Source organism: Colobus angolensis, unplaced genomic scaffold, assembly GCF_000951035.1.
Source record: "Colobus angolensis palliatus isolate OR3802 unplaced genomic scaffold, Cang.pa_1.0 Scaffold2, whole genome shotgun sequence".
NCBI classification, from domain to species: domain Eukaryota; kingdom Metazoa; phylum Chordata; class Mammalia; order Primates; family Cercopithecidae; genus Colobus; species Colobus angolensis.
The window spans coordinates 18,168,247-18,184,780 of NW_012115154.1; the positions used below are offsets into that span (position 1 = coordinate 18,168,247).

General features: G+C 60.2%; 2 protein-coding genes across 2 annotated transcripts in view; one reads left to right on the forward strand and one right to left on the reverse strand.

Annotated features, from left to right (window-relative positions):
• ZNF467 (zinc finger protein 467) overlaps nt 1-13,928 on the reverse strand; it is a 23,514-nt gene extending 9,586 nt beyond the window's left edge. Inside the window, exon 1 of the mRNA XM_011941435.1 lies at nt 13,904-13,928. The gene's annotated coding sequence lies outside the window, so the exon portion shown is untranslated. The remainder of the gene's footprint in view (nt 1-13,903) is intronic.
• Nucleotides 2,248-16,534, forward strand: part of SSPO (SCO-spondin) — a 58,029-nt gene continuing 43,742 nt past the window's right edge. Inside the window, 29 exon segments of the mRNA XM_011941434.1 lie at nt 2,248-2,297; nt 2,552-2,734; nt 3,137-3,219; nt 3,385-3,564; nt 3,807-4,051; nt 4,150-4,243; nt 4,981-5,139; nt 5,228-5,307; nt 5,735-5,887; nt 6,157-6,328; nt 6,434-6,674; nt 6,983-7,127; nt 8,334-8,451; nt 9,001-9,176; nt 9,261-9,488; nt 9,665-9,830; nt 10,063-10,297; nt 11,039-11,228; nt 11,343-11,437; nt 11,696-11,952; nt 12,303-12,437; nt 13,594-13,790; nt 13,892-14,019; nt 14,108-14,217; nt 14,568-14,717; nt 14,814-14,907; nt 14,999-15,168; nt 15,412-15,645; nt 15,850-16,160. Of these exon segments, the coding sequence (XP_011796824.1) occupies nt 2,248-2,297; nt 2,552-2,734; nt 3,137-3,219; nt 3,385-3,564; nt 3,807-4,051; nt 4,150-4,243; nt 4,981-5,139; nt 5,228-5,307; nt 5,735-5,887; nt 6,157-6,328; nt 6,434-6,674; nt 6,983-7,127; nt 8,334-8,451; nt 9,001-9,176; nt 9,261-9,488; nt 9,665-9,830; nt 10,063-10,297; nt 11,039-11,228; nt 11,343-11,437; nt 11,696-11,952; nt 12,303-12,437; nt 13,594-13,790; nt 13,892-14,019; nt 14,108-14,217; nt 14,568-14,717; nt 14,814-14,907; nt 14,999-15,168; nt 15,412-15,645; nt 15,850-16,160 (4,779 nt within the window).

Consider the following 16,534-nt stretch of genomic DNA (forward strand, 5'->3'; position numbering starts at 1 on the left):
GTGTGCAGCGCCGCGTTCCCGCGCGAGGACGGCACGCGGGGGGGGTCGGCCTGGGAAACTCTGACCCCGCCCCCGTTCTCCACCCGGATCCACCCAGACCCACAGCCCCTCGCTCGGAGTCCCGAGGACCGGATTCGAAACCAGCCGTGGGGGCAGACGGGAGAGAGGGCTGGGCCCCTGTGCCTGCGAGAACGGGTCCTTCGAAGTAGAAACTGGGAAGAGGACTTTGAGCCGGGTCCCCTGGGAGAAGGCCGGGCCGGGTCGGGAGCTCCAGGGGGCGAGGCTGGGCGGAGACTCTGAGGGCGGGGTCCGGGGGAGGGTCTGGGAGGGGGCTGCAGAGAGGGGAGGGCTCTATGGGCGGGAGACGATAGCTGGGGTGCCTGCTGGCCCGGACGCCACCTGGAGTTAGATGTGGAGGGCCCCCCTCAGCCGCAGCTCCTCAGGGGACTCCACTCGCCCTCCCTGCCCAGGTTACGAGGTTTCTCCTCGGCCTCCTTCCCGCTGCGCCCACTCCTGAAAGCTCCGGAGATGCTGAAGTCTGAACTGTTAGTTCCCGGTCTCCTCTCCATGAACTTCCTCCAAACTCCCTTGGGTTCCAGCTTCCTCCCTCCTGCCCCTTTACTGGAAAGGGTGGCTCCAACTCGGGTCTCTTCCCAATCCCAGTGCTGCCTGATCAGCCCCGGTTTGAATCCAGAGCTGAGAAAGAGGCTGGGAACGGGAGGGTGTGAATGGTCCTCGAGCTCCTGCTACCACAGCCCACCACAAGGATGAGTGCCTGGAAGAGCGCCCATCCCTCGAGCTCAGCTGTGAAGGCTCCTCTGCCTCCAGGATGAAGGGAGCCCCTGGAGCAGCATGTGTCACTGTGCGTGCTGGGGTGTGGTCGAGCACCTGTGCCAGCGTTGTGAGACTTACAGGGAGAGTGTGCATGTGTGTAAAACAGGAAAGGGGGGTGACTGGGTGTGCGTGTGGCCCTTTCTGAGGACTCCAGAGCGGGAGTTGATCCCAGCCATCCGTGACCCCCTAAGAGACTCACTCTGGGCCCTTTTTTGGCCCCAGGACCAATGGTGAACCCAGGAGAACGAGAGTCCCGCCCAGCTCTGGTTCTCAGCAGCCCTCTTCCTCCCCCAGGTGGAATGACTACAGGATGCTGGGAGGGGTATCAGGTTTAGGAGACCGAGGGGCGTGGAATCGGAGCCAGGAGACCAGGGCGTGCATTCCAGCCCGGGTGTCCGGGTGTGCTTGGAGCTCCGCTGGGACCAGGATGGACCCCGGATTCCCCTGTGGAGCCTGTCACTGCCCCTCCCAGCCGGACTCTCGGATTATTTCATCCGGCTTCGCTCTACCCCAGGGCTGGGGGAGCTGGCTCCCCTGCCCACTCATTGCTCAGCATAGGCTCCCCAGTTCTAAACCCCAGAGACTCTAGGAGACCCTCGAAGAAGGAGACAGGGTGGGCCCAACCAGCCACACATAATCATTCTTACGGTCACAATAAGAAACTGAACCCTTACATGTTGCCCACCCATCTCCACACACTCAGGAACCCCAGCTACCCTGGAAGCGCTCCGCTTACTGCCCCCCACTCCTGAGTTTGGGCAAGAGAGGGGTGGGAGGCAGGGGAGCACCATCCAGGCAGAAGTTCAAGGCTGGAAGACCCCATCGGTCGTTTAGCCCAGGAGCTCTTAACCTTTTCATGGGGTCATGGCCCTCTTGAGAATCTAATAAAAGTTATAGAACTGTCTTCAGAAAAATGTGCACATACAATTTCAAAGATTACTGGAGTCTGAGTCCTATCTGTGCATCCCTGGGAAGTCCCTGAAATTTTTACTAGGAAGGAAATTGAGGCCCAGAAAGGGAGGGTGGCTTGCCCAGAGCCCCATGTTAATTTGTGGTAGTGCCTGAGAGTGTGAAAACACACACACACACACACACACACACACACACACACACACACACACACACACACGGAAACAGATGCACTGGGAGGGGACAGGAAGGAGACTGTTTCCAGGGAGAGCTGGCCTCTGAGGGGCTGGTGTGGCAGGTCCAATCCGGTTGTGGGCAGCTGGTGCCCTGGGGCATGAGACTGGAATAAAGCCTCCCCAGCCCCCAGGACTGGCCACTGGGCTGCGGGGAGGCTGCGTGGGGCAGGAGAGAGTGCCGCTGGCCTCTCTGTGCCCCCTCTGCAGTATCACCTCTCTTGAGCCTAAGCCTCACGTTCCCCAAAGGTGCCCTGGGGGTGAGGGCACCATGCTGCTCCCTGCCCTCCTCTTTGGGATGATGTGGGCCCTGGCTGATGGGTAAGCAGCCCACCCTGGACCCCTCTGACAAAGGTCCTCTTTCCGCCACATGCCCAGGGACCCTCTGGAGCATCAGACTCCACGCCCCCCACCCCCAGGGTCCTCCCTCCACCCCTGCCACTTCCCATGAGTGTCTCTCCCTGCCTTAGCATCCTCCTTACTTCAGTAACCACCCCTGGGAGTGGGGTCATAGGACAGGGCTTTTGGTGACAGAGGGAATGGTGGCGGCAGCTGTGGTTCCCCATCATGGGCAGGCGGTGGTGTGAGTGGACAGAGACCATCCATGTGGAGGAGGAAGTAGCACCCCGTCAGGAGGACCTGGTACCCTGTGCCAGCCTCGACCATTACAGCCGCCTGGGCTGGCGGCTGGACCTGCCCTGGAGTGGCCGCGTGGGGCTTACCCGGTCCCCAGCGCCTGGGCTCTGTCCTATCTACAAGTGAGTAAGAGTGAGAGCCTGGGCTGTCTGCTGGGCCGGAAAGGAGTGACAGGCCGGACATCCTGAGAGTGGGGAGGCCCTGGAGAAAGCAGGGATTTGGGAAGTAGGTTTGGAGTGGGCCTGGAGAAGGGTGGAGTGTGTGAGATTAGGGTGGGGGGTGAGTGGGCACTACGGTGGGCAGGACAGGGAGAGGCCGGAAGCCCACTCCCTCTATGCCTCGCCCCAGTCCCTGTGGTCTGCCCTCCCAACATTATTCTCACTTTGCATGTGGGGAAATTAAGGCCCGGGGAAATGATGTGATTAGAGTAGCTGACAAAACTGAATGTCCGCAGCCCTCCCCAGGGTGGGACTGGGCTGAACGCTAACATCTCTTCCCTGTTTCCACCGGCTCGGTGGGTGCAGACCTCCAGAAACCCGGCCTGCCAAGTGGAACCGGACAGTGAGGGCTTGTTGCCCAGGCTGGGGGGGCACCCACTGCACGGAGGGTAAGCACCTGAGTGCATTTGGGGAAGTGGTACCTTCTGGGAGTCCTGGGCAGGAGATGTTAGCTCAAATTTGTGGTTTCGGGGAGAGAACCAGGGCCGGACTGAGAGCTCCAGGCTACCCCATCTTCATTGCCTGGTCTGCCCCATTCTCCCCACCTACTGCAGCCCTTGCCAAAGCCAGTTCTGAAGGCCACTGCTTTGCCATGTGGCAATGCCAGCTACAGGCAGGCTCAGCTAATGCCTCAGCAGGAAGCCTGGAGGAGTGCTGTGCCTGGCCCTGGGGACGAAGCTGGCGGGATGGCAGCTCCCAAGCCTGCCTCAGCTGCTCCAGCCGACACCTGCCAGGTGTGTCCGCAGACTCCAGCCTGCCAGACAGGCACAGTCCTGGCCATCACCCCTTCCGCCTCCCCAGGCACTCCCACGTGGAGTTCTTGTGCTGGGCCCTCTACAGGGCCCATACTGGCTCCCTGGCCCACTAGAGGGACCATGCCCTGTCTGCCTGCCTCCTGCTGTGCCGGGAGCCCTGTGTCCTCGTCCTCCACCTCTGCCTCACACTCAGAGCCTCACAGTTGCTGTGTCTCTCCCAGGCGGTGCCTCTTCTCCAGCCCTCCTGCAGCCCCTGGCAGGGGCCGTGGGCCAGCTCTGGAGCCAGCACCAGCGTCCCTCTGCCACCTGTGCCTCCTGGTCGGGTTTCCACTACCGCACCTTTGACGGACGCCACTATCACTTCCTGGGCCGCTGCACCTACCTGCTGGCAGGTGCTGCGGACTCCACCTGGGCTGTCCACCTAACACCTGGGGACCACTGTCCCCAGCCTGGACACTGTCAGCTGGTGAGGGAGGGAGATGAGGCAGCCACAGGGAGGAGGTTGGACAGGGGAGGAAGAGAGCCCCTGCCCCCTTTTGCACTATGCATCTCCCCAAGGTCCAGGTGACGATGGGACCTGAGAAGGTGCTGATCCAGGCTGGAAATGTGTCTGTGAAGGGGCAGCTGGTACCTGAAGGGCAGTCTTGGCTGCTCCACGGTGAGAGCACTGGGGGAGCAAGAGACTGCCCCGGCCCCCACGTGCTCCTCTGGGACAGTCTCTCCACCCTCCAGGCAGGGTCAGAAAAGGAGCAGGGGGCAGTTTGGGAACGAGCCCATGGTGGGCCCCCAGCCATTGCTGTTGGGAGGCTCTGAAGTGTGGAGCTAGTGAGGGGCCAGGAGGAACCAGGCCTGGTCCCGACCCTCTGCAACTACCCCCACCAAACTCTCGCAGCACCAGCTCAGACAAGTCCCTCTACCTAACTGGCCGAGGCCCAGTTTCCCCACCAGCCTCAGAGCAGTGCTGTGAGGTAGCACTTTGGTGCTAAGCAATGGGAAGCTCTCCTAACAGAAACTTTGTCCTGGCTGGGCTGCAGGGTGAGGTGGGGGTGAGCTGCTTGCATGTATGCCTGTGTGTGCACGGGTGCAGTGTGTGCATGTATGCGTGCATGCGTGTGTGTGCACATGCACATGTGTTTCATAGTTCACTTGAAGTTTACTCTCTCCAGAGAGTGTCTGCAGCTTTCATGAGCTCCTCAAAGAGAGCTGTGATGGAAATCAGTCACTCTGCTGTAAAGCATATACTTTTGGTATAAAGTGCAGAGCTCTCTAGAATGTGAGAATTGTGTGAGTTATTTCCCTTCTCCTTTCCATCCCTGCGCAGCTGAGCCCTGCTGTGGTAGTGGGAAGGGTGAGAATTGTGGCTGCAGGGAGCAAGTGACCTCTTTCTGTGCCCAGGGCTGAGCCTGCAGTGGCTAGGGGACTGGCTGGTGTTGTCAGGGGGCCTAGGGGTCGTGGTACGGCTGGACAGGGCTGGCTCCATCTCCATCTCTGTGGACCACGAGCTCTGGGGACAGACACAAGGCCTCTGTGGGCTCTACAATGGCCAACCAGAGGGTAAGTGGGGTGTGGTTGGTTGCTGGTGTAGCAGGGAAGGGAAGACCAGAGGCCCTAGACCCAGCACCCCTGTGTTACCCCTTCTCAGATGACTTCATGGAGCCAGGCGGAGGACCGGCCATGTTAGCAGCCACCTTTGGAAATTCCTGGAAGCTTCCTGACTCAGAGGTGAGGCTGCCACTGGGGCCCCTCCCTCCCAGTTGCCTGCCCATTCCCAGGTTTTCAGCTCGGCTCCTGACTCCTGAACCTCCAAGCCCTTGTCCTGGTTTCATCGCTGGCCTGTTCCCTAGGACAGGGCCTGGCCCTCTTCCAGATCCTTAGGGGTGGAGGGCAGGCCTTGGGGTCCCACAGAAAGCCTGGCTGCCTGCTGTGAACTAGTCATCTGAGGCCAGCGTTGGTGAACCAGTTAGTCATTTATTCCCACCACTACAGCCCAGGGTGGGGCTGCCACCTCGCCTCTCTCCCCAGCCCCAGGATGTGGGCGGTGGGCCTGAAGGTGGGGCCCTGGTGCTGTGTGAGAGCAGGAGGCATTTTTCTGGGGTCCTGGTTAACGTCCCTCATCAGTGCTGCCTGGCCCGATGTCCTTTTTCTGCAGCCTGGGTGTCTGGATGCGGTGGAGGTGGCCCAGGGCTGTGACGGCCCCCTGGGGCTCACAGAGGCAGATGTAGAACCTGGCCACCTGCGGGCTGAAGCCCAGGACGTGTGCCATCAGCTGCTGGAAGGTCCATTTGGGCAGTGCCATGCCCAGGTATGAGTGGGGTGGGGGTGGTGTCTGGCACCCAAGGGAGGGTGCTAGAGAAGTGTCAGCAAGCTGGTCTGGCCCTGCCTGTGGGTTACTTTGGGCCATCTGTCAAACGCCCACCTCTCCATCCTCAGCTTTATTTCTGGGAAATGATGCTCATATGTGTGATCTCTGAGGTCCCTTCTGGGGCCTATCCGTTTGGTTATGTCATAGAGTGATGGAAGCAGGAGGCAGGAGGTGCTGGCTGTTTGCTGAGGGGCCGTCCTTTCCTGCAGGTTTCCCCTGCTGAGTACCACGAGGCCTGTCTCTTTGCCTACTGTGCAGCGGCCATGGCGGGCAGCAGGCAAGAGGGGAGGCAGCAGGCTGTGTGTGCCACCTTTGCCAGCTATGCCCAGGCCTGTGCCAGGCGGCACATCCACATTCGCTGGAGAAAACCTGGCTTCTGCGGTATTACTTGGGCCTCCCTGTGCTGTGGGATTGACTGAGGGCCTCCCCACCCAGCAGGATTGCCTGGGGTCTGGCGGGGACTACAGCTCACTCGTGTGCCCACAGAGCGCCTGTGCCCCGGGAGCCAGCTCTACTCCGACTGCACCTCCCTCTGCCCACCCAGCTGCGAGGCGGTGGGTCAGGGAGAGGAGGAGTCCTGCAGGGAAGAGTGTGTGAGCGGCTGCGAGTGCCCGCGAGGCCTCTTCTGGAATGGCACCCTCTGTGTGCCTGCCGCCCACTGCCCCTGCTACTACCGCCGCCAGCGCTATGCACCCCGGGACACCGTGCGCCAGCTGTGTAACCCCTGGTGGGTCCTTGAGCCATGCTGGGGGTTGGTGGCCATGTGGTACCCTCGGATCCCTCCCTTTACACCCTCTCTTCAACCTGCTTCCCCTAAGCCTCCAGCCCATTCTAGGTCTTCCTCTCAGAGACTGGGACTGCTGCTGGCATGGCTGATGGCCTTGCCGGCTGACCTCTACCCCTTCAGCAGGAGGGGCTTCCATGGGAGGGGAGGAACAAGGGTTTTTGGGGGGTCACCTCCAGCTCAGGGGTCATCTCCACCCCCTCAGTGTGGACCTGATGCCAGAGCTCATTGTCTCATCTACGTGTCCACAGCGTGTGCAGGGATGGCCGCTGGCACTGTGCCCAGGCCCTATGCCCCGCCGAGTGTGCCGTGGGCGGGGACGGGCACTACCTCACCTTTGATGGGCGGAGCTACTCCTTCCGGGGCGGTCAAGGTTGCCGCTACAGCCTGGTGCAGGTGGGCAGAGGACGGTCTGCAGGGGTGGCACTCTGCCAGAGTAGGGGCCCTCCTAGAGGGCACAGTGGGGCTGACTGTAAGGAAACCCCTAAATAAATAAGGGAAACCCAGAGTCTTCCCAGGAAAGGCCAAGGGAGAACCAACACTCAGGCCTCCCGCTGGGTTCTCACCTCCTGCCCAGCTTCCCTGTGAAAGTCCCTCTGTCATCACCACCCAGCCCAGGGCCAGTAACCAAAACCCATCTTCAGCTGTGTCTCTCACAGATGGGACAGGCTGGGCTTGTTACAGGCTACTTCACGCAAAACAACCTCAGGGGAAATCAGAGGCCCTGCTCCCACCCTAAACCTCCCCCAATGAAGTGAGCTCACTTCTCAAGTTCAGGTGCAGGCCACGATTTTCCCAATCATCTAGGGCCCCCTGAGTGATCTCTCCATCGAACTATTGGACCATTCCCACTCCTCTCATAAGTAGTGATGGGGGTGACGAGGTCCTGGGAGCACAGTCCTCAGAGAGGCTGTGCCTGTCCATGGGGAGGGAAGAAGACAGCCATCTCCCCCAGCAAACACAGTCAAAGATGCATGTGTGTACATACACACACAGGCTGCACAGCAACACACAGAAATCTGCATGTGCAGAGACACACACGCACACACACACAGAGGCTACAAACCAACACAGAGATCTGCATGTTTACAGACACACATACAGGCTACACACCAACACACACAGACTTGTATGCACACACACACATATACATGCATCCAGGTACACACCTACAGAGAGACACAGACATACACATGACACACACTCATATATGTGCATGTAGATTTAGCACGTGTGTACATATGCACACACATGGGAGAACATACATGCCCATGTGGAGGGAAGAGAGGAGTCATGTCACCCTAACATGCGGACACGCACTTACCTACACACACTCGTGCACACACAAACATGCACACACATACTTCCACATGACACCTATGTGCGCATCCATGGCCCTGCACACGCATACACACAAACATCCATGCATGCCGGCCCATGGTGAGGACGAAGCCCCTTATCTGGCAGACAGTCTGGCTGGCCGGAAGGTGAGCTGCTGCCTCCAGGTGCGTGCTGAAGGTGGTCTGTAGGGAAGGTCTCCAAAAGCCTCCCCAGAGAGAGTCGGCCCGCCTGGCCCCACTGAATTCCCCCTGCCCGCCCCAGGACTATGTGAAGGGACAGCTACTGATCCTACTGGAGCATGGGGCCTGCGACTCTGGGAGCTGCCTCCACGCCATCTCCGTCTCCCTGGAGGACACCCACATCCAGCTCAGGGACTCAGGTAGCCTCTGCTCTGCACCCTTGGCGCAGTCCCAGGCCTCCTGTCACTGCTCCCCCTGCACACTACCCTATGGCTTTGGAGTCCAGACACTCTTCCCCAGAGTGCTGCACCTGAGCACACTGCCTCAACTTCCCTGGCCCTCTCATCTCTGAAGCAGACACACAGAGTCCTGAGGAGATATTCCAAGGCATCTTCTGCCCCATCCTGGGGTCAAATACAAGTCATGCAGCTATGAGAGCTTGAAAGGCCCCGAGGCATGACCAGACCAGGCAGGCCACTCTCAGCAGGGTCCCTCCAACCCTCCCCAACCAGCTCCTGGCTCACCATCTAGCTCCTCCCACACACTGATCATGAGGGTGAGGGATTGGAAAATCTGTGTGCCAAGGGTAGTCCTTGGGCCACAAGGGTAGGGAGCTCAGGTGGACACTTTGGTTGTCCCCAGCAGCCCACCCTGACATGGGACCTCCTACTTCCCACCCAAGCTCCTTCCCTTCTCGCAGCCCTATCCTTCCACGTGCCGCACCCCCATCACCAGGCCCCCTTTTCCAGGAGCTGTGCTGGTCAATGGGGAGGACGTGGGCTTGCCCTGGATTGGCGCTGAGGGCCTCAGTGTGCGCCGAACTTCCTCTGCCTTCCTGCTGCTGCGCTGGCCTGGGGCCCAGGTGCTCTGGGGACTGTCTGACCCTGCAGCCTACATCACTCTGGACCCCCGCCATGCCCACCAGGTGTGCCAGTGAGGCAGGTGTGTGGCTGAGCAAGGGTGCGGTGGGACTGCATTCGGCTGTCTTACATGTGTGCCTGTGGCCCAGGTGCAGGGTCTGTGTGGCACCTTCACCCAGAACCAGCAGGACGACTTCCTGACACCAGCTGGAGATGTGGAAACTAGCATTGCTGCCTTTGCTAGCAAGTTCCAGGTGGCCGGCAAGGGAAGTTGCCCCTCTGGGGACAGTGCCCCGCTCTCCCCCTGCACCACCCACTCCCAGCGCCACACCTTCGCAGAGACAGCTTGTGCCATCCTGCACAGCTCTGTCTTCCAGGTAGCTGGACTGGGCTCCTCCCACATCTGTAAGATGGGCCAACACCTTCCCTGCCCTCCACCTGGGCTCTTGGGAGGGTCAAGGAAGACCAGACAAGCCCAGGGGTGCTGTTGGGGACCAAGGGGATGTAGACTCCATGGAGGAGAAGTTGACCCATTTCCCCATCTCCTCCCAAGGAATGCCACAGGCTGGTGGACAGGGAGCCATTCTATCTGCGCTGCCTGGCAGCTGTGTGTGGCTGTGACCCTGGCAGGGACTGCCTGTGCCCAGTGCTGTCTGCTTATGCGCGTCGCTGTGCCCAGGAAGGTGCCTCACCTCCCTGGAGGAACCAGACCCTCTGTCGTGAGTTCGCTCAGCCCAGCCAGCCCTACCTAGGCTCATCCCCTCCTCCCTAGCCCATCCCCCTTCCAGGAATGGCTGGGGGCCCGGGGTGCATCACTACCCTTGGCAGACTGCCGGGCTTTTCTTCCTGCAGAGGCACGGGGGATGTGGGGTGTGGGGTTCAGAGGGGGTGGAGAGAGCGAGAGAGCCAGCGGTGGCTATGCCCCTGACCCGTGTGTGTCCCTGTGCCCAGCTGTTCTGTGTCCTGGTGGCCAGGAGTACCGAGAGTGTGCCCCAGCATGCGGTCAACACTGCGGGGAGCCAGAGGACTGTGGGGAGCTGGGCAGCTGTGTGGCCAGTTGTAACTGTCCTCTGGGGCTGCTGTGGGACCCTGAGGGCCAGTGTGTGCCCCCCAGCTTGTGCCCCTGCCAGCTCGGAGCCCGTCGCTATGCCCCTGGTAGTGCCACCATGAAGGAGTGCAACCGCTGGTGAGGGCAGCGACCTTTGGGGCAAGAGGAAGAATGTGGGGGTGAAGAGGTAGCTTGGGAGATAACGGGCGGGGTGTGCAGCCTTGTTGGTGGCAGCATGCACGCTGCAGGTGACAGAGTGCTGATCACTTCCCCTCGGTTGTGGGGCACTTTAGGGTCCACAAAGCACTTTCCTGTGCATCATTTTATCTAGTTTTACTTCCTACCATAACCTAATAAAGTAAGAAGTGGAAAAATTGTTCCCATTTTGCAGATGAGGAAACTGAGGCTCAGATAGACTAAACAGCTTGCAGAGTCACACAGCTTGTTCAAGCGCAGTGAAGGCAGATTATGGATCTGTGCAGGCAGGGCCAGGATCGAGGGTTGATGAAGGTGGGGGCTGAGGATGCAGGCTTCAGTGCAACCCCTCTCCTACCTGGGCTAGGAGTAGGGGGGTTCAATATGTCTGTCCTGCTCCAGAGCCTGGAGGATGGCGCTATTGGAGCTGGGACAGAAAGGGTGACAATATCTGTCCCAGGCATGTCAGGGTGCTGGAAACAGTCCAGCTCCCTGTGTTGGTGACTGGGTGTTGGAAGCTGAGATGGACAGGTCTCCAGCATCAGGGCTGGGTTTTCACTCAGCATGATGCGATCTGGACACCTGGGAACCCAGTGAGCGTCTGGGTTCCTGAGATTCTCACCAGGTCAGACCAGGTCCCTGGAGGCTTAGACTTGCCTCTTACTCCTTCTCAACCTCTTGCAGTGTCTGCCAGGAAAGGGGCCTCTGGAATTGCACAGCTCGCCGCTGCCCCCCACAGCAGGCATTCTGCCCCAGGGAGCTTGTCTATGTCCCTGGTGCCTGTCTCCTCACCTGTGACAACCCTACCGCCAATCACTCCTGCCCTGCAGGCAGTGCTGATGGCTGTGTCTGTCCACCAGGCATGGTGCTGCTGGTGAGTCCAAGAAGGAGCTGCATGGGCGAACAGGATGGCCTTCCTTAAGCCAGGGCACTGCCCTGCTCCCCTCATGCCCCTACATGGTGCCTTTTGTTCCTGCCCTCTGCCCAGGACGAGCGCTGTGTGCCTCCTGACCTCTGTCCCTGCCGTCACAGTGGGCAGTGGTACCCACCCAACGCCACCATCCAGGAAGACTGCAACGTTTGGTATGCCCAGCTGCCATGACCTCTAACCCTTTGGCCTTGTGGCCCATGGCTCCCCACACATCATCCTTCCCTCCACCAGAAGGGGTTGGGGTGGTGGGGGCTGGGGTATCCAGACTGGCCTGGGCCAGAGGAACCCTGCAGGACCCCTCCACCCTGAGGGCTGCTGAAACTGCCTGGAGCCTGGACCAGCTGCCTCCCCTGGATCCAGCCCCCAGGGCCCTGTCCTCAGTGACTCTGTCTCCCCCACCTTGTCCACAGCGTGTGCCGGGGCCGGCAGTGGCACTGCACAGGCCAGCGGTGCAGTGGGCGGTGCCAGGCGTCAGGCGCCCCCCACTATGTGACATTTGATGGACTGGCCTTCACCTTTCCCGGGGCCTGCGAGTATCTGCTGGTGCGAGAGGCCAGTGGCCTGTTTACAGTCTCTGCCCAGAACCTGCCCTGTGGGGCCAGCGGTCTCACCTGCACCAAAGCATTGGCCGTGCGTCTGGAGGGCACTGTTGTGCACATGCTCAGAGGTGGCTGCAACATTGAAGGGTGACATTGCCAGGGAGGGGCACATCTGTATGGCTTCCCAGCTGTGCAAGGTGGGCGGGGATGGGGTTCCCTGTGTCTGCCCACTGCTGGCAGGCTCCTTACCAGGCGTGGCTGCCCTCCATGCCATGGGGTTGGTGCCTCTCCTCTTGGGTGGGACTCATAATACCGGAAGGCTCCCAGAAGTTAAGTCCCAGAGAAGTCTAGTGACGTGCCCAAGGTCACATAGGTAGAGAAGCAAAAGAAGGGCTCAATAGGGGAGCTAGAGAGCCTCATGAGGATCTGGAGGATCCTTTCCTCCAAGTTGGGCCTGAATGCCTCTCTTCCTCTACAGGCCGGGCAGTGACAGTGAATGGGCTGAGCGTGACGCCCCCCAAAGTCTACACAGGTCCTGGGCTGAGCCTGCATCGTGCTGGCCTCTTCCTGCTGCTCTCCACACGCCTGGGCCTCACCCTGCTCTGGGATGGAGGTCAGGCTCCTGCCCTCCCTCAACCATCGGACCCGTGCCCCATCTTAGCACTATAGGGGTGGACTCACCCCAAGTTCTTTCTCCCAACACCTGACCCTCCCTTCTCCTGGTCTCCCTCTACTGAGCCCCTGACACCTCCACAGGGCAGATTTCCATGCTGAGAGCTAGGCTGACAGCCAGGGTAGGACCCTGAGCTCTCACTTTACCTCCCTGCCTGGCCGGCACTCGCTCTGCCCCATGCCCAGCCCAGCCCAGTGCCACTCCTACCTTCCAGTCCATGCAAGAGGTCCGAGTTTCCAAATTAGGTTTTTTGCCAGGTGCAGGGGCTCATAACTGTAATCCCAGCACTTTGGGAGGCTAAGGCAAGCAGATCTCGAGTCCGGGGCTTCGAGACCAGACTGGGTTGAACATGGCAAGACTCCCTGCCTATAAAATACACAAAAATTAGCCAGGCACGGTGGTGCGCGTCTAAAGTCTCAGCTACTTGGGAGGCTAAGGTGGGAGGATTGCTTGAGCCTGGGAGGTTGAGGCTACAGTGAGCTGTGATCACCCCTCTGCACTCTGCCTGGGCAATAGAGCAAGAAAAAAACTTTTTTTAAAAAATAGGTTTTCATAATTATCTCTTTCATCATTATGAAAGCAATCCTTCCACACCAAGGGAAACATTGAGAAAATACTAAGTTTTAGAAAGGCGAAATGAAAATAAATATCCTGACTTCCCATCACCCATATAAGCAGCTGGTTTATATGTCATATCTAACTGCTTCTGCAGAACTGACAGAAACCCAGATAACCCCCATATAGACTTGGCTCTGATGTGCTGGGCCACCCTCCCAGCCTGCCGCCGCCACCGAGGCTGGTGCTACTGAGCCTCACAGTCCATCCTGGAGTCTGATTTCCTGGAATCTGACCTGATGGAGAATTTCCCTCCCCCCAGCCCTTGGCTTGGTGTTAGTTAGGAAAATAGGCTCCTACTTCCCACCTTGAGCCCTCCAAATGTAGGTCTCTTCATTTATCATCACCAATCATCCCCCCACAAAAGAGGTAACCACACCTCCTGGTGGGTTGGTACCTGGTGGTGGTAAAACAGACCCTGGGTCTTCTGGCCCAGATAAGGGCTTGTGGCGTCACTTTTAACCATGCTGCCTGCCACCAGGGACTCGGGTCCTGGTGCAACTGTCCCCTCAGTTCCGTGGTCGCGTGGCTGGGCTGTGTGGTGACTTTGATGGAGATGCCAGTAATGATCTGCGGAGCCGCCAGGGTGTCCTGGAGCCCACAGCTGAACTGGCCGCCCACTCCTGGCGCCTCAGCACCCTCTGCCCTGAGCCAGGAGACCTGCCACATCCCTGCGCAGTGAGTGAGGGTGGGAAAGCAGGAAGGGAGGTTCCCAGAAGCAGGGCTGGGGAGGGTGTCCGCTAGTCCACTGTGCTGGAGACGCCACCCTGTGCCTGCAGGTGAACACACACCGGGCTGGCTGGGCTCGGGCCCGCTGCGGGGCGCTGCTGCAGCCGCTCTTCGCATCATGCCACGCAGAGGTCCCCCCGCAGCAGCACTATGAGTGGTGCCTGCATGACGCCTGCGGGTAAGGAGGAGACAACCTGGAGTGGGGTAGAGGTGGGGGTGCCAGGGCGTGCGGAGGGGGTGCCGGGACTGAATACTTCCTCCCACAGCTGCGACTCAGGGGGTGACTGTGAGTGCCTCTGCTCAGCCATTGCCACCTACGCAGATGAGTGTGCCCGGCATGGGTACCATGTGCGCTGGCGTAGCCAGGAGCTCTGCCGTGAGTGTGCCCTGCCCTCAGTCCCCAGTGCTCAATCCTGCCACTGCCATAGGCTCAGCGTCTTGAAAGAGCTTCTGCTGTCCCACAAGACGGCCGTTCATTCATTCAAGGGCAAGCTGTGCATTGAGTGCTTACTCTGTGCCAGACGCTTTTCTAGATGAGCCATATATGCAAGAACGGCTGCTGAGTAGAGCTGATATGGTACACATAGGCCCAGGGGGGTCATGCCCAAGGTCTACACCAGATGCCCCGTGCCCTCCATGGTGGTCACCTTGGGCAGCCAGCCTGGTGTGGTTGCATCCTGCTGCCCTTGTGCCTCGGTGATCCAAGGCTCTCTCTTCTCCTCCCAGCCCTGCAGTGTGAAGGGGGACAGGTGTATGAGGCCTGTGGCCCCACGTGTCCCCCGACCTGCCATGAGCAGCATCCTGAGCCTCGGTGGCACTGCCAGGTGGTGGCCTGTGTGGAGGGCTGCTTCTGCCCCGAGGGGACTCTGCTGCACGGTGTGTAGAGTGACAAAGGGCAGAGGGGAGGGGCATTGAGACTGGGAAGGGGCCACTGTGTCCTTTTGCTCTAAGCCCTGCACTCTGTGGTCTCAGGAGGAGCCTGCTTGGAGCCAGCTTCCTGCCCCTGTGAGTGGGGCAGCAACTCCTTCCCGCCGGGGTCTGTGCTGCAGAAGGAGTGCGGGAACTGGTGAGTGGGGAAGTCACCTTGGGGGGCACCTATTGAAGGAGCACTGGGCCAAGCCCAGCATGTGGCTGATCCCAGGACGCTGTGTGCTCAGCACGTGCCAGGAAGGTCAATGGCATTGTGGGGGTGACGGTGGCCACTGTGAGGAGCCGGTGCCTGGCTGTGCAGAGGGAGAGGCCCTGTGCCAAGAGAATGGGCACTGTGTGCCCCATGGGTGGCTTTGTGACAACCAGGACGACTGTGGCGATGGCTCTGATGAGGAGGGTGAGTGTCTTCGCTCGTGTGTGGAAGCGACAGGGTTGGTCAGTCCTTGCACATGTAACTGAGTTTCCTGGGGCCAAGGCAGCTGTCCTGGAGTGGCTTCTTTAGCTGCTGCTCCCATTGCCAGGGACTATCTGTGGCTTGGAGGGATGAAGGGAAGAGAGGGTGTTCTGGTCCCTCTGGGGTTCGGGGCTTTTCTGGGCCCCTACAGCAGTGTCCTGAGCCTGCCTGCTTGCCCCGTGCTAGGTTGTGCCGCCCCAGGCTGTGGGGAGGGGCAGATGACTTGCAGCTCCGGCCACTGCCTGCCCCTGGCCCTGCTCTGTGATGGCCATGATGACTGTGGAGATGGCACAGATGAGCAGGGCTGCCCGTGCCCCCAGGGCTTGCTGGCCTGTGCCGATGGACGCTGCCTGCCCCCGGCCCTGCTCTGTGATGGGCATCCTGACTGTCTGGACGCCGCAGATGAGGAGTCCTGCCTGGGTGAGTTGTCCCCACCCTGGAAACCAGCCCACCTGGCATTCCCTCCCTCAAGGCCCATCTCCTCAAGAGCCCCGACTTCGCCTCCCCGCTCCTTTGCCAGGTTCCTGCTATGAAGTTGGTCCTCAGGGTGTGGGAGTTGGGGCATCCTAAACAGTAAGAGTACAGGGCAGTGCCCCAGGGCCAGCTCTTCTTTTCTGGCTGCAGGGCAGGTGACCTGCGTCCCCGGGGAGGTGTCCTGCGTCGATGGCAGCTGCCTGGGGGCCATCCAGCTGTGTGATGGAGTCTGGGACTGCCCAGATGGAGCTGATGAGGGGCCGGGACACTGCCCCCTACCTTCTCTGCCCACGCCTCCTGCCGGCACCTTGCCTGGCCCCTCCCCTGGCTCCCTGGACACTACGCCAAGTTCCCTGGCCAGTGCTAGCCCTGGTGAGTCTCCTGGAGGGAAGAGGTGGGAAAGCTGGTGGCCAGAAGCCTGGGGGAGAGGGGCCTGGAAACCTCGGAGAGAGGCATTTGTGGCGCTGCTCTGGCATGGGAAGGAGCAAGGCACAGTGGGAGGCTCCCGAAGACGCTGGAGTGAATGAAGTGGACGGCGTTTGAAAGAGTCTACACTCTTTCCTGGCGTTCAAGGCCTCCCTCCCAGCTGCAGGGAGTCTCATGGAAATTCTTGACCCAGGGGAGAGCTTTGGGAAAACCAACAGGGCAGCAAAATGCAGGAGGGATTGTTCTCGGGAAGGGGCTGCAGGTGGGTTAGGGCCGGGCCCAGGAAACGGCCAAGGGACTTGGAGCAGGGAGGGGAGCGGCGTCGGAGGTGGAAGGACTGACCTGGCGCGGTTGGGGTGGGAAGGGCGCTCGCCGGCGGAGGATCCAGCGCGGACGCTCCCCGCAGCGC